Source organism: Mytilus trossulus, chromosome 12, assembly GCF_036588685.1.
Source record: "Mytilus trossulus isolate FHL-02 chromosome 12, PNRI_Mtr1.1.1.hap1, whole genome shotgun sequence".
In the NCBI taxonomy this organism is placed as follows: domain Eukaryota; kingdom Metazoa; phylum Mollusca; class Bivalvia; order Mytilida; family Mytilidae; genus Mytilus; species Mytilus trossulus.
In genome coordinates this window covers 28,955,476-28,976,533 of record NC_086384.1, presented here as the reverse complement: position 1 = coordinate 28,976,533, position 21,058 = coordinate 28,955,476, and the positions used below count along the sequence as shown (strand labels likewise).

Sequence of the window (21,058 nt, the reverse complement as noted above, 5' to 3'; positions counted from 1 at the left end):
TACCACCCCCTAGTAGGCCCCTATTACTCTGTTTACTAACCTGTGGTCCATCCATTGGTCGGTGAAGAATACAAGTCACCACTTCGATCACATGGTGTGGCTAATAGATAAAACGAAACAAAAGCTTCATCCAAAAATCGAGAGGCATCATAGCTTTCCAAGTTTCCAGAAATTTGATTATCAGTCTTAAACTGGATTAGAGAAAAGTCTGAAAAAAGAAAATATACCATAATGATATTCTTTTCAAGTTACATGACCATATTTTGTGTTTATATATACATGTTTATGTGCATGTCTTGGATGAGCATACACTGATCATTCAAAAGGTCTTTGAAAAAATTATATCAATTATAACGGAAATAGAAAAGAGCAAGAATAATAGAGCGCTTATCTTCAAAGAAGCTTTAATTTACAAATTTTATGTGTTATTTGATTAGCGTTTCCATCGAATTAGAATTCTATGAAAATATACATTCATTGACTTACTCTGATGAACAAATCCTGCGTCCCATGTGCATTGTTTTTTGGGTAGAAGAACATTTTGTGCTATCACATTATCTTGCTCACAAGCCTGGGCACTCTCGGTACAGACAGAAACGTTCATATCTACTAGGTAGGCATGTTCTGACTCAATATCTAATACAGTAAACCTAGAAAAGAGAAAATGAAATTAATAGAATAAAATACAGAGCAAAAGCAACATAACTTCTATATATTCAGAAATACAAAAAACTTGTTATAGACACAATCCTTATTTACCTCTTTTAAAAATATGGATTTTCGAAATTCCCAATGTTATGCATGTCATGTATGTAGAATAATTTTGCATTGTTCTAATGTACAATTTTATTAAAATATTAAAAAAAAAATATCTTCAAAGATGACAGTTTAAATTATTATAAACACAGCAGGAAGATATGACAATCTCAATTTGAAAGTTTTAACACATCATTTTCTTTTCCTATGACTTACTGTGTTTTGATTATTCCTCCCAAGGAAAAGTTCCTCGTTTCACCTAAAATAGATATTAAAAAAGTAATCTGAATGATAAACTGGTATCTCAAATGTTAACAATAAGAAACAACTTTTTTATTTTTCTACTCATGAAAGTCACAAAAAATAAGTTGTTTTACTGCACTAGGATTAGTAACAAAATTAATGTTGATGATTAATAATATATGTTTAATTTGCATAGTATATAACAACCAACATACTGTAATAAGTGGTGTATAGTACACAGTTGTGTATAATTACTTCCCTCCAACATAGTGATTTTTTATTTGATTGAAAAAAGTAAAAAAAAAAAAACATTTTAAAAAGTCTACTGATAAAAAATATAAACAATAAAATTGAAAGGCATCAGTATTTCTTGAAGAACAATATATATCATTACTTGTGGTAATATTTCATGCATATACAGGACAATATTTCAAAAGAAAATAAACAACTTACCAAATGTGTAGTCTACCATGGCCAGCTTGTAATGGAAGTTTTCTATTCCGACATTGATGACAAAATCACATGGATCTAATTTGACAACCACATGGAAAGGTCGCTGAAGCTTAACAGAGTCAACACAACACTCGATTTCTGTACAACTTGAAGTCACATGACATGTTATATCAGTATAACTGCTAGATAGATCTTGTACTGTGGTATTTAGGCTGCATTCTAAATGATAAATACAAAATGGTTTTAATTTTGAACATCAAAATGAGCTAAACTTGTCTAAAACCTTATTCAAAACAATAAAGTATAAATTCAGTACAGTTTTAATTTCTATTTTTTTTCTTGTTGAAGTGCAAGTATGGATTGTAAAATCAGAATCAATGTCAAACATGTATATTAATATCACCTACCATCAATCCAACCACCTGTGATAGATGAGTTAAACTTGGCACTGTTTCTACTACACTGAGTATGACTATCTTGCAAGTAAGGAGACAGACCAGTCTGTTCATACAACAAAAATTCTGCCCACGTCGGTAAGGGGTCACCTATGGTCAATCCTTGATCACCTTGCCATGTCTCGAATGAGAAATCTGTAAAAATGAAACGGTACATGGTAAAAAATATACTTTCATTTGAATGTAATGGTGATGCTCTATTTGTCAATTCTTTTTGTAAACATGAAACATGAAAAGTAAAACTATTTCATGTGAAAACAGAAAAAGAAGTTAGACATAACACATGAAATTACAAAGTTAACTCTATTATCACAATGAGAAGCGGGATACAGCATTCTGATAAAACAATGCCCTTTATCTATCAGAAATTCATATAAGCTAGTCAAAGTTTTAGTTTACTGTAACAATGTTTATTTGAATAACACATTATATTCCATGATAATAATTTACAAATCATTTCCTAGATCATAAGAAACTTTAATTTGATTAACATGATTTTGCATGTGTTCATTTTATAAATTCAAATATTTCGACACTAGTCTGAGTACTTGACCTACTTGGAATATGGTAGTCAGTTTTCCATTCACATATATCTTTAGGTAATCTGGTATTGTCAAACACTGTAGTGACCATATAACATGGCTGTCCATCCTCATAACAGTACGATATATTCATACTGACCAAGTACATACTCTCTCCTGGTATATCTTCTATTATGTAGCTAGAAAATATATATAATGAGAGGTCAAGAATTTATGCTTGTGATTACGTACTTGTAGGCAAAGGTTATGTTAGATGATATTTCAAGGTCATCTTTTAATTTTTCTAAAATATGAATCTTTTATGAGAATTGGGAAAAGTGAAGTCTTTGAAGATACAAAAGAAAATAGACTTCTCAGAATAAGAAGAAAAGTATTAACAATTAACAATAACACAACAAGATATGCTTTAACTTGGAAATTTAAAATAATATTCTTTTTATTAAAGTAGTGAAAACCAAGATTGTTATAATTTAATACTCTACTCACTCAATCATAACTGATCCAACAAGTGAAAACTGTTGCTTGGTTCCTAAAAACAAGCAATCTCAATGAATTACTAATAATTTATTGCAATTACAGTATTCAATGCATTAAACTTATGGAAGTTAAGGCTGAAAGTTTGATTCAAAGCTTGTATCCTTAGCAGTGATATAACATGTGACTAAGTTAAAAATAAACATGACAGTGAGGAACTTTTCTCTTTTTCATGACTTATCACAATCAATTCTATTGAAAAAAAAATTAATACAAATTAAACAATTCAAATTCAAATTTGTGGAAATGTGCCCCCCCAAAAAGTTTAATGGCTTGTAAATCTGGAGACATTTTCACTTCCTTCATTCAGCAGACAACCAAACTGTAAAATCAGTACTTATCTAATTTTATTAAATAAAAATCTGGTACCTACCTTCCATGTAATCAACCAAAGAAACATTTCTATTGAAACGTTCAATTCCAAGATGCAATACTTGTTTACAGGGGTCAATATGTAGGTACGTCCTGAATGACCTTGCGAGGAAGTCTATTTCCGTACAACATTCTACTGCGGTACAAGCTGAGGTCAGGTGACATTCTGTGGAGTCAGTGATGTTGGGTAAACTGACAGTCTTTGTACAACCTGTAAAATGTATGTATTATAATAAATATATAATGCTGTCTTGTTAGTTCTAAATATTTTCTTGATCTACAAGATAAGTAGTTTATGCCCTGCTGAATTCAAGAATTATGTACATGGCTTATATTTCTATGCCTAATAGGTTCCTTGATATTTTTAAGATTTTGACTATCTTTTTATGTTTTCTGTGATATGACCATTTACTCTTTAAACCAAGTAGTTAGATATGTCAAGGAATTCAAATAAATTAAAAATAAAATGTGAAGAAAATATTTTCTGCAAATTTAACTTTTTATATTTTTCTGGTCTTTTTGTTTTTGTTTCTTTTATTTTCATGGTCCCAACCCATACACTAAGTAAGTTATAATAAACTTACCCTTTACTTATACCTTACCCTATCAATAGCCATATTCCTAAACTACTGTGAATTCAATATTTTTGGTGGGTACCGATTTTCGTGGATTAAGGAAAACTTGCATGTTCATGGATATTGAATTTCTTGGTTTTGCCAAAGTATGCATACGAGCCTATAGAACATTTGTTATTTGTTGAACACTTAATATCGTGAAGGTAAATACTTAGACAGGATATCTTTCTCCAGAACTTTTTTACAATAAATACAAAGATTTAAATCCAAACCCTCACCAAGATTCCATCCATTTGTATACTGTGAAGCAGTCTGTCCACATTGATCCGTGTGTAAATAAGCAGCAATGTGAAGGTCATTGAGGAATGATGATGCTGCCCAGTCAGGCAGAACTTGTCCGTCTGCTATTTCATTGTCAGCATACCACTGGGTCTTGGAAAAACCTAAACAATTTTAGAAAAAATTAACAAACCATAAAAACTGATCACATGAAGTTGATCACATTGGCAACTATACAAAAAAAAAGTTGAAGATCTTTTGAGCCTTATTGTTGTTACTTTAAAGTACATACCCAAAAAAAAGTGTTTTTTTGTTCTCTGAGTGCTCTCTTACACAATCACATTTTTCAAGGACTATTAATTACAACATTAGAAGCAAAGTAACAAAACATACTGGAAAAAAGAATTGCAAAAAAAGCACTGTTCCTTTGCTTTTTTGTGTTTTTTGCTATGCACACACCAATTCTATGTCATGGACAGTTTATCCCAATCTTTTCTTTTTTATTAGACAAAAGATAATCAGAAAAGTTTAATATAGAGCATCCATACCTGAGGTTTTGAATCCTTGATTGTAGCTACATACTCTTTTAGGTAACTTGGTGTTCTCAAAGATTGTAAAGGTATTCTCCAGTGTACAGATAATACCTGTTGTCTCATAGCAAAAATAGGCAACAACATTTAACAGATAATAACGTTCTGTGTAAAGATCTTCTATGTTATATCTGAAATACAAGTTTAAAGCATACAAAACTAAAAGAGCTAAACAAGTGCATCATAAGTAAGTAATATGCATAACTTTGTCATGCAAAACTTTTCTCTGTCCTTGAAAAAGCAAAATTTTGGCACCTTGTGTAGTATTATGAAAATGTCTTTAATTCAATTCTTTTTTTCTTCACCTCATTAAATTTGCTTTTATCTTTCACTTTAACATTATTCAATGATATATTGCATATCGTGTACAAGGGTTTTCTTTTTCTGACCTTATTTTTATAATAGTGAAGATGTTGTATGATTGCCAATGAGACAACTCTCCACAAGAGACTATATACTTTTGTCAATTAGGAGACCATTGATAAGCTATTATTTCTAAATTTCATGTAAAATATGACAAACTTACTTGAGACGAACAATTCCTTGTAGATTGTAGTAATGATCTTCTCCTACAAATAGAAAACAAAGTTTAACCTGATTTCCTAAAAAAATCCTATTTACATTGATAAAAAAAGCCAATTTTCTTTTTATGTACATATTTATAATTATATACTGTAAATTCAAAAATTATTGCAAGGTTTTTATTATTGCAAAAAATGCGAGAAACTTGTGAGCACAATAATTTAAACTTGCATTTTGAAATATTTTATATAAATCAAATACAATGTAGGACTTTTCTCAAAATGGTGTTTTAGTCTAAAATGACAAAATTGCAATAAAAAAAGAATACAATAATTTCTAAATCTACAGTATCAAATTATTGTAACATGCCCTATTCAAATGCAAATTACCATAATCAAAATTGACTTTCCATATTCAGATGAAACTTACCAAATTCAAAATCACTGAGTGTTCTGTTGTATCTTGCTCTCTCTATACTGATACTGAGTCTGTTTGAACAGGGATCCAGTAGAAGGGAGAACTCAATTGACCTCTGAATCAAATCATTCTCTATACAACCTTGAACTCCTGTACACATAGTAGTTATGTGGCCATTGACTTTTTCTGATAAAGTTGGCAAGGTTAGGTTAGCAGCACAATCTGAAAAAAAAGACCAGATGCATAAAAGTGCTGTTTGCTTTTTTGAAATCTGTGACACTTCACTAGGATTTAGACATTTGACTGATTGATGTCATATAACGACAAATTTCGCTAATTACTCATTTAAAATGGTTTGGTTCAATTAACAGGTTTTGCAACTTTTCATACAGTAATAACTTTTAGGAAAAATGTCTTAAGGCTCTACTAAAAATCTCTCTTAAAATAAGATAAGCATTTGTTTTAAACCTTGTGTCCATGATTGATTGTTATACAGGGCACCAGTTCTGTTACACATTTCCTCCTGCATGAATGGTGCCAGGTTGGTATCTTCCATAAACTGTAGTAACAAGTTTGGTGTCAAAGGATCAGTAGGTCCATGGTTTCTGTTTATCAAATATGTGTACAGTGAAAAACCTGAAATATTCAAATATTGTTATCAATAAAATTGAGAATGGAAATGGGGAATGTGTCAAAGAGACAACAACCCGACCAAAATAAAAAAACACAACAGCAGAAGGTCACCAACAGGTCTTCAATGTAGCGAGAAATTCCCGCACCTGGAGGCGTCCTTCAGCTGGCCCCTAAACAAATATATACTAGTTCAGTGATAATGAACGCCATACTAATTTCCAAATTGTACACAAGAAACTAAAATTTAAATAATACAAGACTAACAAAGGCCAGAGGCTCCTGACTTGGGACAGGCGCAAAAATGCGGCGGGGTTAAACATGTTTGTGAGATCTCAACCCTCCCCCTATACCTCTAACCAGTGTAGAAAAGTAAAAGCATAACAATACGCACATTAAAAGTCAGTTCAAGAGAAGTCCGAGTCTGATGTCAGAAGATGTAACCAAAGAAAATAAACAAAATGACAATAATACATAAATAACAACAGACTACTAGCAGTTAACTGACATGCCAGCTCCAGACTTCAATTAAACTGACTGAAAGATTATGATTTCATCATATGAACATCAGGCACAATCCTTCCCGTAAGGGGTTTAGTATCATACCATCATAACATATATGAGAAGAACATAACCCTTGTCATGCCAACAACTGTTTTTAGAATAAATGTGTTTAGTTCCGACGCAAAGACCTCATCAGTGACTCAATATTAACGCCAAAATATGCAATCTTTAATGACTTGACAACAGTATCGTAATTATATCCCTTCTTAATAAGTCTGTTCAAAGGTTTTGTAAGTTTATGAGGTGAATACTGACACCTTTGTGCTTTATAAAGAATATTTCCATAAAAAATTGGATGTGAAATACCTGAACGTATAAAAAGTCTGCATGTTGAGCTATATTTACGAATGATGTCTTTATACCGATGATAAAATTTAGTAAATGTTTTGACTAGTTTGTGATATCGAAAACCCTGGTGTAATAATTTTTCAGTAATACATAAATTTCTCTCGTTAAAATCTAAGACATTGTTACATACACGAGCGAATCGTACAAGTTGAGATATATAAACACCGTAAGATGGTGACAAGGGAACGTCACCATCTAAAAACGGATAATTAACGATAGGAAATGAAAAATCATCCCTTTTATCATAAATTTTAGTATTCAGCTTTCCGTTAGTGATATAGATATCAAGATCGAGGAAAGGGCAGTGGTCGTTGTTAGTATTAGCTTTATTTAAAGTGAGTTCACCAGGATAAATTTCATTAATATACATACTGAAGTCGTCATTATTGAGAGCCAAAATATCATCCAAATATCTAAAAGTATTATTAAATTTGTTTATCAGATGTTGTTTTGATGGGTCTTTGCTTATTTTTGTCATAAATTGTAACTCGTAACAATACAAAAAGAGGTCCGCAATAAGTGGTGCACAGTTAGTCCCCATTGGAATTCCGATAATCTGACGATATACGGAATCCCCAAAGCGAACAAAAATGTTATCTAGTAAAAATTCAAGGGCATATATAGTATCAAAGCATGTCCAATTAACATAGTTTTTTTGTTTATTGCAACTAAAAAATGACCTAAAAGAGTTTGAACATATATATTCACATTCTGATTTTTTGAATGCCCATTTAATTAGATGTGTGAATTTTTTCTTAATGAGAATGTGAGGCAATGTGGTATACAGGGTAGAAAAATCAAAACTTTGAACAGATTCAAAATCACCAATATAAGCATGCAATTTATCAAGTACTTCCAACGAGTTCTTGACACTCCAAAAGTAATTTATTCCACTATTTTCGAAGGCCTTATTTGAACAATTTATTATAAGGTTTTTAATTGTACCAAGTGTGCTGGTAAGAATAATAGACAATTTAGTAGTTGAACAATGGCTTGAAGACGAAATAAATCTATATTTGTAAGGGGTTTTGTGTAGCTTCGGAAGCCAATACATAGTTGGAACTTTCATTGTATTTGGCTCTGCTTGTAAAGCGGTGGCTAAAAGTTTATGTTTGTTACAGATTTCGTTTTCTGAAAATGGAGTCAGTTGGAATGTTGGTGAATTGGTGATTTCCTTTTTCAGAACCTCGATGTAAAATTTACGTCAAACAATAATAATATTATTAGCAGCTTTATCGGCCGGGACAAAAACAAATTCCTTGGCTAGTTCTTTTAGTTTATGTTTGATACGAGAAATAGGTTTATTGTGGTTATTGTTAATAGTAAAATGTTCTTTAAAATGTTGAATACGTATATCAACTATCTTCATTACTGAATTAAAAAAAGAGTCCAAAGATTTTTTGTCAGCTTTTTCCCGTTTTATCCATTTCATACAGTAAGTAAGGAGTGAGTCGTGGATGATATTACGACACTCATTCCAATTAATAATTGACGGGGGACGATATTTAGGTCCTTTACTGAGAAATGATTTTAACTCTCGGTCTTGAACGATGTTAAGATCTCCTGTTATAACATGGGAAATGGGTCCATAAATATATTCGGAATTACTGCAATTACATGAAGTAGGTGTATTTTCACTGATATTAACATCTTTACACAATTGACTATAATTAAACACAAATTTCCGGGTAGATTTCTTGTAAATATAACAAATAAGAGGTAGCTCAGTATTGTCAAAATATCCAGGTATTTGTTCTTTAACAGAATGGTCGTTAAATATACCGGCAATATTTACAAAATCAAAGCCTTTGTTGACATACTTAATTTTAATAAAATGTTTTTTATGATCTTCAGGGCGATCAATTTTGGGAAATAATTTAGAATAACAATATGCCATAATAATTTGAACAATTTCATACTTAGGACTGCTATATGAAATTATGTTGCAATCCTCCAAAATTTTATTTAACTTATTAACCGGTAAAGAACAGAGTTTTGTTAACAGATAATGTCTGCCGTTGTTTTTTGAAATAGAAATAAGGTCCGAAATATTGGTATGATTGGCCCGAAATTTTCTTTGATTGCGATTTGTTCTACAACCGTGAGAACGGTTTTTACGAACAGTTTTAGAAACAATATCCAAAATGTTAACGGAATTGGTTCTAGATATATTACCAATTCCCATGATATTATCATTTAGACCGAGAGGGTAAACTGTCTGTAATTTTTTAATCCAATTTAATTCAATTATTTTCCGTGATCGTACAAACTTTGAATGCGATTCACCAGGCTGCTTATTTACTACTTCTAAAGGTTGAACTGCTAAATATTTAAAAGGATGGTTGTGCTTCTTAAGGTGTTGGTAAATGATACTTTTGAATTTATTAGGTCTTTTAAAACGATACAGATGTTCTTGAGTGCGTTTTGATAAATATCTCCCAGTTTCTCCTACGTACTGAATACCACATCCCGGTTTGTTTCATGTGAGTAAATAAATAATACTGTTTGTTTTTCAAGTAATATCAGTTTCAAAATTTAAAGAAAATGTGCGACCATTAAACGTGGACCTTACCGTATTGTTGGTGGAAAGACGGGGACATGTAAGTCATTTTTTGGCATGACACTTATCGATAGAAGGGTAACCACGATTTTTATTGTTAAAAATGTTAGCGATGGTAGTATTTTTAGATAACCGATTTTGAAAATTGAGACGTGTAGATACCCTTTGAACAAGTTTAGTATTTAGTATTTTTCCGTTTCTTAATTTCATAATTGTTTTGTTAGTGAATTACATAATAAAGGAGCAAAGATTGGCGTCCAGAATATGAACCAGCATACAATAATTAAGTTAAGTAAAAGTGATAAATTTGTTCGGCTGAAAATGTCGAACGCTATCAGTATTAATTACCCGAAAAAGATAGTGTATATCAGGGTATGACTGATGGCTGACCAATTAGTAGAATGGGGCTGAATATTGAAATACTACTTTTTGATAAACATTCCTAAAGTAATGAACTAGAGAAGTTCTCGCTCGGACACACACTCCATAATCTAGTATATTATAAGAGCATAAACCTGAAGCACGGGGAGGCACTCTACTGCCTCCACACGGCACTAAAGACAAACTCTGTAAAAAATAAAATTGAGAATGGAAATGGGGAATGTGTCAAAGAGACAACAACCCGACCAAAATAAAAAAACACAACAGCAGAAGGTCACCAACAGGTCTTCAATGTAGCGAGAAATTCCCGCACCTGGAGGCGTCCTTCAGCTGGCCCCTAAACAAATATATACTAGTTCAGTGATAATGAACGCCATACTAATTTCCAAATTGTACACAAGAAACTAAAATTTAAATAATACAAGACTAACAAAGGCCAGAGGCTCCTGACTTGGGACAGGCGCAAAAATGCGGCGGGGTTAAACATGTTTGTGAGATCTCAACCCTCCCCCTATACCTCTAACCAGTGTAGAAAAGTAAAAGCATAACAATACGCACATTAAAAGTCAGTTCAAGAGAAGTCCGAGTCTGATGTCAGAAGATGTAACCAAAGAAAATAAATATAATTACTTGTATTCATAGTGACATAAACAGAAGCTCAATTTAGTTTTGCAATTTAAAGAAAATAACCATACATTGTCTAACCATAGATTATGAAATGTATTTGTTCTTGGTACAAGATTGGAAAGAAATTTCCCCCTGTTTCGAAGATTCTAAAAATTTAATTAATCAATATTTATTTAATGTTGTTGATATACTTATATAGATACTAACCAGAAATATGGAAGTCTGAGCTCCAATCACATTGCTTCTTAGATAGAAGGGCCTTGTCCATTAGTATGTTGGATGCTTCAACAGGTCCAGCAGATTCATATGATAATGTCAGATTCATAGAAACCAAGAACTGTCTGGACTCATATAAATTCTCTATGACAAAGCTGTAGGAGTAAATATTTTTAATTGTTTTACTTGTCTCCTTGTTGGTATTTTTGTTTATCAAACATTATCTTAAAATTAAGATGTTATTCTGTACAGTTATCAGTTGTATGACTTTCAAATTAGACTACTTTTAAAGTCCCGACTATTCAAGAATAAAAGGTGGTGGGTAAGAACTCAAAATATAAAATTCATACCAAACATATTCATGTGTCTGCACCAAATCTTGAATCTAATCTGTGGATTTTTAGTTATACATTTGATTGTCTGTTAACTTTACTATAAAATGTTTCAAACTCATAATAAAAATTGGATAAAAATAATATTATTTATATCATTAGAACATTTGAGTGTTCATGTTAAACACCAGTATTTGCTATATTGTGTCTGTCATTTTATATTGTAGGAGGCGGGCATAATGCTGGAGAGAACCATTAATTGGTTGTCAATAAGATATTACATTTCACTCCTTGATAAATATATTTAATACTTACTCCATTGTCAACATACCAAACAGGTCCATACTTTGTAAAACTCCTAAAATTTGATAAAAATATTGTTAGTTCACACAGCAATATAGTAGAAATACTATTAAACATTAACATAAATACCGGTTTAAAAAGCAAATATCAACAAGAATGTGTCCAAAGTACACCACTCCTGTTATCATTTTCCATGTTCAATGGACCATTAAATTGGGTAAAAATAAATAATTTGGCCTTAAAAGTAGGAAGATCAACCAAAAGGAAACATGTGGACTAAGTTTCAAGCTGATTGGACTTTAACTTCATCAAAAACTACCATGACCAAAAACTTTAATCTTAAACTCAAACTTTTAATTTCTATGTTTAGTGGACCATGAAAATGGGATCAAAAGTCTAATTTGGTTTTAAAATAAGAAAGATTATATCATAAGGAACATGTGTACTAAGTTTCAAGTTGATTGGACTTCAGCTTCATCAAAAATTACCTTAACCAAAAACTTAACCTGATGTGGAACAAAAGGACGAACGGACGGACGAACAGACGGATGGAAGGACGCACAAACCAGAAAACATAATGCCCCTCTACAATTGTAGGTTAGGCATAAAAATACAAATTTTTAAATGAATAAAGAGGAAATTATAGGTATATTGCATAAAAACTTGAAAAAAAGAGAAATAATAAAGCCATGAAAGAAAAAAAATCTCTATTATTGAAATCATAATTTAACTAAAACTTACCCCACTGATAGTCATGGAAAGGAACTTTGAACTCCAGTTTTTCAATCCTGACAGACAGTTCAAAGTTACATGAGTCAATTTCAAGCTCTGTTTCCATTGGTGTACCCAGCAGGCCGACTTCATGACAACACCTGACAAAGCTACAAGTGGGAGGTATGTAACACTTCAGTGTACTGGATGGTAAGTTCTCCAAGTTAGAAGCTGAGCATTCTGTAATGTAGAAAATATGTTTATCATTAAATCTCATCAAACTTTTAACATTTAAGGTAGCCTACTTTTATCAAGCAGAATTGGTCTTCCATCAGACAAGATTTTTTTCTGTGGTCAATGTTAATTGAGTGAATATGAACAGTGAAATTTTACATGTTTTAAGGTCATTTGTTTTACCAAAATGAAAATTAGAACAATGATTTCTCTTTACCAATTCATTTTATGCCATAAACCTACCATCTTTCCATCCATTAATAGCTCCTGTGTATGGTGAATTGTATCCCTGACAAGGTGTATCTGCCTGGTAAGGTCCAACAAATAAAGCCTCTGTCAGTCTGGCTATGTCTACAGGGAACAGCTGGGCATCAGATGTAATGTTCATCTCATTTCTCCAACCAGACTCAGAGAAATCTGTAAAATAGTCAATTGAGCATAAAGTTTCATTCAGAATATTTTTGGGTTATATCTTTATCATGTTTTAACATATACTTTATATCTTTTCCTTTTTTTTAATTTTGACCAGAATAAAACTAATAAAAATTAAAATAGAATGATTGGATCAAATATCATGTTATAAAGCTGCATGACTAATTCTGTAGTAATATTTTATATTCAAATAAGAACACAAACTTTGAAACTATTTCTGCATTAATGTACCAGAAAATCATACTTCTTCGCATTTACAAAGTATAACAGCCAATTTTTTGGCACATTCGTTAAAAAAAAGCTAACTTTTAACAATTCAAGGCAATTTAGAGTTTTACATTATAAATACACCTTTCTATTGTTTAGGACAGTGAGCCAAGGCTCCGTGTTGCAGGCCGTACCTGGATCTATATTGTTTTGGGATGGAGAGTTTTCTCATTGGCATATCTTCCTATATCTATATAGTATGTAAACTTTTATTTCTTTTTAGTTTTGAGAGTCGCGTAGTTGCTGTCTCATTGGCCTAGACCTCATATGTTAATACATTAGCCAAAGAACATTAAGACAGATTGTATTAGTTATCAGCTTACTTGGATCTCTGAAGCCTGTTTTCCATTGACAAGGCTTTTTATGCAAAACAGAACTATGGAAAACCATTGTTTCTAATTCACATGGAGCTGATGACTCGTAGCAAACACTGATATTCATGTCAACAAGGTATTGGTAGTCATTGGTCAGATCATATATCACATAGCTAGAATAAACATTAGAAATACACATATCTCATCATGAAATGTACACTTTTTAATATCTTTACAAGTAAATTAAATAAATTAAATAAATGAAAACATAATAATTATTAAATTTATACCCCATAAAAGATCTAATTTCAATAAAATTACTTCTTTCACTAGTTAAATTTTTTCTACCTTGTATTATAAACTTTTACAAAAATCTGTTTATTTTTAACAAAAGTCAGTCACTTGGTTATTTGATTCTATGTTACTCACTCTACTCTTACAACATTTTCCATGTAAAACTGCTGTAAACTTCCTGTAATAGATTTAAACATTATATAGACTATATACATTGTTAACTTAAGAATGCTAACATTTACTGGAAACCCTTTTATAATTGTCTCCTTGCATTAAAGTACAGTATTTTTTTTTAAAAATCTTACAAGTGTGGACACAGATCAGTGTGAACTCTTAAAAGTGTGGACACAGATCAGTGTGGATAGTGTGTGTTGGATGTTTGACAGAGTTATATGTTCTCCCTTGTGTTCTAAGTTAACCTGAGTTATGATTGAATAGTTTATTTTTTCTTAAAACCATTTTCAGCCTGGTCAAACCACTCTTTAGAAGCATATTGGGTTTTTTATCAAATTTTTTCATGTCTTAAATTAGCATGCATGGCGATTCCTTAGTTTTAATGAAAGCAAACAATTATATTTCTTACTGGTACTATATCACATACAATATTTTGGTTCCTTTATCTCAATAATAAAGCAAAAATTGACATACCAAAACTGAAGTCAAACAAACTTCTATTGTACTCCAAATAGTCAATGGTGAGAGACAAACTTTGGTCACATGGATTCAGTAGAAGGTGCACATCTATGTTACGGTTCAGTTCCTCTGTGTACACACAACATTTGACACCAGTACAACTACTTGTGACTTGGCAGGTTACATTGTCATAGAGCATTGGCTTCTCAACATTCAATGGACAACCTGCAATTATATTTTGGAAACAATGTAAATTTTCTCCACCATTATTAAGAATTTGAAAACAGGTGTAAATATGTCTATTCAAAATAACTTGACATATTGTTGTTTTATCTGAATCAAAGCATTAGCATTTCTGTCAATACTGTATGAAAGATTTATTTTGAGAAATCAAAATCTAAAATTTATCAATGCTAATGATCAGGATCAACTATAAAACTATAAAATAAAGTATAAACTACATGGAACATAAGAACAATCAAGCATTAATGATTGAAAATTCTAAATTGCAGTTCTTCATCCTATTCAAGCTTATTACCTCCTGATTGCCATCCTGGTGATGCAATGGTACACTGTGGTTCCTTCATATACTTGGCTATTTTCAAATCACTCATGAGAAGAGAAGCAGCATATTCTGGTAGAGAGTTTGATGAACTTAATCCTTTATTAGTCTTCCAGTCTGCTACAGAAAATCCTGGAATTATAATTTTCATATGTATAAAAGAACAAAAGGAGAATTTAGTCACCAATTGCGATGAGCATTTTCAAAGAGTAACATACAGGATTGTTTCAATTTTATTAGCAGACAACAGATATTTTACTGATGCACACCTCATTTAAGTGACATTCATTTTGTACATAGGATTGATTAATGTTGTCTGTACATTTTAATCCCTTCTGAATCTTTATCCTTTATATTATTACCTGGAATAGCAAACTGTCCAGTAGATGTACAAGTAGGTTTGTCTATCTTAAGACTACTGGCTACTACTCTCTGTACAGCACAATCAGCATTGGCTTATAAACATACACTCAGTGTGACAGTCAACAAGTAGGAACATGACTATAGATTATTATATTACCTGGAATTGCAAACTGTCCAGTAGAAGTACAAGTAGGTTTGTCTATCTTAAGACTACTGGCTACTACTCTCTGTACAGCACAATCAGCATTGGCCTCTAAACATACACTCAGTGTGACAGTCAACAAGTAGGAACCATCTATTGGTAATTCCTCTATCTGGTAGCTGAAATGTAAACAAATCCATTAAGTATCATCACTTTAACATAAATGTAATTGTGTAGATATAGCTTTCTTATTCTTCATATATATTTTATCAGTCCTGAGAAAATTTAAGGACAGGGTACCTATAATATTTGATAGATTACCTATTTTATGAAGAACAGAAAACTTCCAATTGTTGTTTAACTGTTTCTTATGAAAATATATTCTTTTGTCACTACGAAAGTATACTCTTGAGCAAAGATAACCCCTTCACTGTTATGAACATTGATGAATTATGTTATAGAATGATAATACAAAGAATTCATTTTATGCTTTCATTTCTTTTTGTGCTTGATTTGCAACTTAAATAAAAATCAATTTTTACTAAAAATAATACTTACTCCATTTTGAAGACACCATTTATGTAGAACTTATCTTGTGTACCTGAAATGTATCAAGATCATTGTTTATATATACAGGAGATACCATCCATTTACATAACTGAATAATCAACTGCCATCATATAAGCAGTAAATGCATAGTTGATTAAAAAAAATGCTCTCTAAATATAGTTTTTATTTAAACATGACAACGTCTGCATTCTTTATTTTAACAGAAACTTTTTGATAATTCTAATTTGTAATAATCAATAAATTCTATTATAAACCAAAATACTTTAAAACATTTAAACTTACCAAACTTGTAAGTCAAGAGATTCTGTTCATATTCCAGACCTTCAATGGCGACAGTCAGTTTGTATTTACAGGCATCAACAGATATTTTGTACAAGAATGACCTTCCTATGACAGAGGCATCTACACAACACTGGAACCCTGTACAATCTGGTAACGTATAACAGGTTGTCTCTGTTGGTTTGATATATTCCAGTGTCAAGGACTGTGTAGTACAACCTACAATATAAAAATTTACAATCCACAGTCTCACTAGATTCAAAGTAATTATTTTGAACATACAACAGATGTAAAAAATAATGTTACCCAATGGTTGGATATGCCATGTATAAAATGTTGTTAATCAAATAAAAACTTTGATGAAAACATTACAAATAATTCAAGTTTCTGAAATGGTAAATTAAATTTTCTATTTCTTATCTCCCTTCTTTCTGATTTCCATATTGATTGTATTGACTTTTTTGTTCACTTTAATTATCTTTACAACATTAAGGAAAGCATAGCAATGAACTTTTAATTGAAAAATGAATTGCACCTCTCAATATTGAATACTCTTAATAGTTGGTGAAATTATATTGCCCTTACCTTTCATCCATCCATCGTAAGTTGTACCAAATGGTGAAGTCAGTCTGTTACAAGACTGTTCCAGTAGATATTGTGACACACTGGCTGTATTCAAAACCTGCTGTACAAAATAGCTAGGTAGTGTGGTCACTCCAACTAAATGGTAAGTCTGTCTCATAGCTTCCAAGGAGAACCCTTAAAAATAACAATGGTATTAACCACATTATGAATTTCGTTTTCTTATCCCTAGACCCTTGTACTCTACTGATATTAAAAGGCCCTGATTAATTGGTGTTGAATGCCACCTTTTCTCAGCATTATTTGCCATTTCAGAGTGATTAGTTTTTATTGAAAAAAAAACTACAGTGCTTGAAGCTGGGGTGAACAACAAACCTTCAGCAGGAAATCTGACAATATTGTAGTATTAGTAATATTGCTTGCAGATAAATAATGCCGATGTTTTTACACCTGTTGCTGTTGTTAAATATCAAAAACAAGATTGATAACTTGCTAGATAAGCCATGTGCAAATGCTTTCAGAACACCATTAAGAAAATGTTCTAATCACTATACCTGTAACTACAAAATCATTGGAGAAATCACAAGTTTTCTTGTGCAGTAAAGTGTTGACAAATATGTTTACAGGTCCAACTTCACATGCTCCTGACGTCTCGAAACAAACACTCAAGTTCATGTTCACTAAGTACAGGTTCTCACTTGGTAAATTATTGATGGTGAAGCTAAAATGTTCAAAAAATAGATTAATTATACATATAGATTCTTCAACTTGAAGCTAATAATTTGGATTCAAAAACCTCTTTTTTCATAGAATTCATATTTTTCAAAAACGAGTTTGTTGTTGACCCTTTTATGTGAAATGATAAAAAAAATCTTAGCTTAAGTACTTATACACTGATATAACGTACTTTCAAAGCACAACTCATAATGATTTATGAAAAAAAAAAATCTTTTGGAAATCAGTGCTCATTTTGTAATAAGAATAATGGATATCATTTTCTTCAGATCGTTTTAAAATCAGGTTTTAAAGTCATAAAATTTTGCAATTATATGTAATTGATCTTACACCAGGTATACAAACAATAAATTAAACAGTGATTAAAGGAAAACTTACTCTATTCTTACAACTCCTCTATACCAAACTTGCCAAAGATCTCCTAAAATTAAACAGGAAGAACTTATAAAATACCCTGTCTTTTGGTACACCTTAGGTACACTATGCTAAAATAAGCAGCTGCACTCTAATCTTTTATGTTTCAGTAAAAGTAATGCTAAATGATATATATTAGTTCCTTCATTTGTGTAATATAATTAAAGATTATCGTTGATCACCTCAACGAGATTGATTTTCTCGCTTGAGCTGGTACAGCGAAAGTGAGAAGAGCAATCGAGTTGAGATGACCAATGATAATCTGTTTATCGCTATTTTACCTATGACAACGTTGTCAATTTCAATGTCAATTTCGTTAGCAATGCACGTGCCTGCTTAGTTTCTAGCGATAATTTTTCCATCTCAGGCGAGAAGCATGATATGAAAATTATCACAAAAAAAGATCAAAAGAATAATGCGCAAAATAGCGATAATATTAGTTCTCAGTAGTAACAGTACAAATTATTAACTATATGTAAGCTAAACGAAGGTATGTTTTCTGTGTAAATGGCAATTCAAAGACTTTACTTTGTGAAACTTCAAATATTAAAGGTTTTGAGACATTCCAAATCAGGTGAAATTGATAAAGTTAAAACAGCCATTTTGGATTTCTTCCAGTTTTAAGGTTTTTTGCCCTAAATTCTTACCATCATAAAAACATGACACATATTCTTACCATATTGTTTTTCCAGTAGTCCGACATTGAAGTTCATTTTTTCTATCTGTACCATCATACGAGCATGACATGGGTCAATATCTACAGCAGCATGAAAACTCCTGCCGAGTCTTGGTGAAAACACACTACAGTCTACAGCAGTACAATGTGGCTGAAGAGTGCAATTTGCTGCAGGAGAAATGTCGGGTAGCTCTATCATGCCCAATTCACATTCTGAAAATAACACTATGGATTTTAACATTTTTTTATAACATTTTATGATCATAATTGATGGAAGTTGAACCTTAAGTTGGAAAACTTATCACAAAGTTGTTATACACAAGTCAAACAGTAGTGTAAATGGGAGCTTTTGATACATCTCAAACCTAATGATTTATTTTGCTCAGGGGACATAACTCTGGTTAAGCATGTCATTTTTCTATGGAAACATGTGTATGTACTTACCATTATTCCAGCCTTTACTGCTGACATTAACTACAGTATAACCAGAAGGTTCATAGAATTTGACAATGTCAAGGATTTCTTCAAGGTCATCTAGGGCATCACCTGTGAGTGGTGTGGCATCTGTATATCCAGTAGTGGTAAGCCAGCTGGTATAACTGAATCCTGAAAAAAATAAGGATAAAAACATTAGTTTAATTTAAAACATCTGAATATAACAAGGAAAGAAGTTTTTTTTATGTCAATGGTAAACTTCAATACTATATTGAAGAAAGTTTCAAAATTTCTCTTTTTATAAGTCACATAACAATTTGTCACTTAGCAAGACTGTTCAATGATTTAGTTTAAACATATTTATTTAAAGTGGATTGGGAAACAAGTTTTTGCAACTTATATTAATCCCTTTCCACTTTGCGGGTGCGAGTGCTGCCTTGTAGCGGCATTAGCCTACTCTTTTTCGAAATCTACAAGGGTCGATGATTTATTTATTTATCTGCATACATCTATGGTATTCAGAAATTAATACTGCAATAGTTCGATTCAAATTTAAAAACTAGAGGCTCTAAAGAGCCGGTGTCGCTCACCTTGGTCTATGTGAATATTAAACAAAGGAAGCAGATGGATTCATGACAAAATTGTGTTTTGGTGATGGTGATATGTTTGTACATCTTACTTTACTGAACATTCTTGCTGCTTACAATTATCACTATCTATAATGAACTTGGCCCAGTAGTTTCTGTGGAAAATGTTTGGAATTATTGTTGTTTACAGTTTATCTCTATCTATAATAATATTCAAGATAATAACCAAAAACAGCAAAATTTCCTTAAAATTACCAATTCAGGGACAGCAACCCAACAATGGGTTCTCTGATTCATCTGAAAATTTCAGGGCAGATAGATTTTGACCTGATAATCAATTTTACTTCTTGTCAGATTTGCTCTAAATGCTTTGGTTTTTGAGTTATAAGCCAAAATCTGCATTTCAGCCCTATGTTCTATTTTAGCGATGGTGACCATATTGGTTGGTTTGGCGGGTCACGCCACACATTTTTAAACTAGATACCCCAGATATGATTGTGGCTAAGTTTGGATTAATTTGGCCCAGCAGTTTCAGAGGAGAAGATTTTTGTAAAAGATATATAAAATTTACGAAAAATGGTTAAAAATTGACTTTAAAGGACAATAACTCATAAAGGGGTCAAATGACCATTTTGGTCATGTTGACTTATTTGTAAATCTTACTTTGCTAGACATTATTGCTGTTTACAGTTTATCTCTATATATAATAATATTCAAGGTAATAACCAAAAACAGCAAAATTTCCTTAAAATAAGAAATTCAGGGGCAGCAACCCAACAATGGGTTTTCAGATTAATCTGAAAATTTCAGGGCAGATAGATCTTGACCTGATAAACAATTTAAACTGTGTCAGATTTGCTCTAAATGCTTATGTTTTTGAGTTATAAGCCAAAAACTGTGTTTTACCCCTATGTTATAGTTTTAGCAATGGCTGCCATCTTGGTTGGTTTGGCGAGTCAAGCCACACATTTTAAAACTATATACCAAAAAGATGATTGTGGCCAATTTTGGATTAATTTGGCCCTGCAGTTTCAGAGGAGAAGATTTTTGTAAAAGATATATAAAATTTACGAAAAAATGGTTAAAAATTGACTTTAAAGGGCAATAACTCCTAAAGGGGTCAACTAAT

The 21,058-nt window shown here is 31.7% G+C and overlaps 1 protein-coding gene across 1 annotated transcript in view; it reads right to left on the bottom strand.

The window, feature by feature from the left end:
* The window catches only part of LOC134693741 (uncharacterized), a 180,100-nt gene that overhangs the window by 58,289 nt on the left and 100,753 nt on the right, over positions 1-21,058 (bottom strand). The window contains exons 112-140 of the mRNA XM_063554642.1: positions 19,352-19,513; positions 18,908-19,120; positions 18,196-18,238; positions 17,637-17,803; positions 17,086-17,259; positions 16,504-16,719; positions 16,210-16,252; positions 15,667-15,830; positions 15,123-15,278; positions 14,600-14,809; positions 14,087-14,129; positions 13,667-13,830; positions 12,888-13,061; positions 12,441-12,650; positions 11,712-11,754; positions 11,056-11,219; positions 6,207-6,374; positions 5,751-5,960; positions 5,326-5,368; positions 4,758-4,930; positions 4,209-4,373; positions 3,357-3,566; positions 2,936-2,978; positions 2,465-2,628; positions 1,860-2,042; positions 1,453-1,671; positions 973-1,015; positions 487-650; positions 41-208 (exon numbers count right to left, since the gene is read on the bottom strand). Of these exons, the coding sequence (XP_063410712.1) occupies positions 41-208; positions 487-650; positions 973-1,015; positions 1,453-1,671; positions 1,860-2,042; positions 2,465-2,628; positions 2,936-2,978; positions 3,357-3,566; positions 4,209-4,373; positions 4,758-4,930; positions 5,326-5,368; positions 5,751-5,960; positions 6,207-6,374; positions 11,056-11,219; positions 11,712-11,754; positions 12,441-12,650; positions 12,888-13,061; positions 13,667-13,830; positions 14,087-14,129; positions 14,600-14,809; positions 15,123-15,278; positions 15,667-15,830; positions 16,210-16,252; positions 16,504-16,719; positions 17,086-17,259; positions 17,637-17,803; positions 18,196-18,238; positions 18,908-19,120; positions 19,352-19,513 (4,299 nt within the window). The remainder of the gene's footprint in view (positions 1-40; positions 209-486; positions 651-972; positions 1,016-1,452; positions 1,672-1,859; positions 2,043-2,464; positions 2,629-2,935; positions 2,979-3,356; positions 3,567-4,208; positions 4,374-4,757; positions 4,931-5,325; positions 5,369-5,750; positions 5,961-6,206; positions 6,375-11,055; positions 11,220-11,711; positions 11,755-12,440; positions 12,651-12,887; positions 13,062-13,666; positions 13,831-14,086; positions 14,130-14,599; positions 14,810-15,122; positions 15,279-15,666; positions 15,831-16,209; positions 16,253-16,503; positions 16,720-17,085; positions 17,260-17,636; positions 17,804-18,195; positions 18,239-18,907; positions 19,121-19,351; positions 19,514-21,058) is intronic.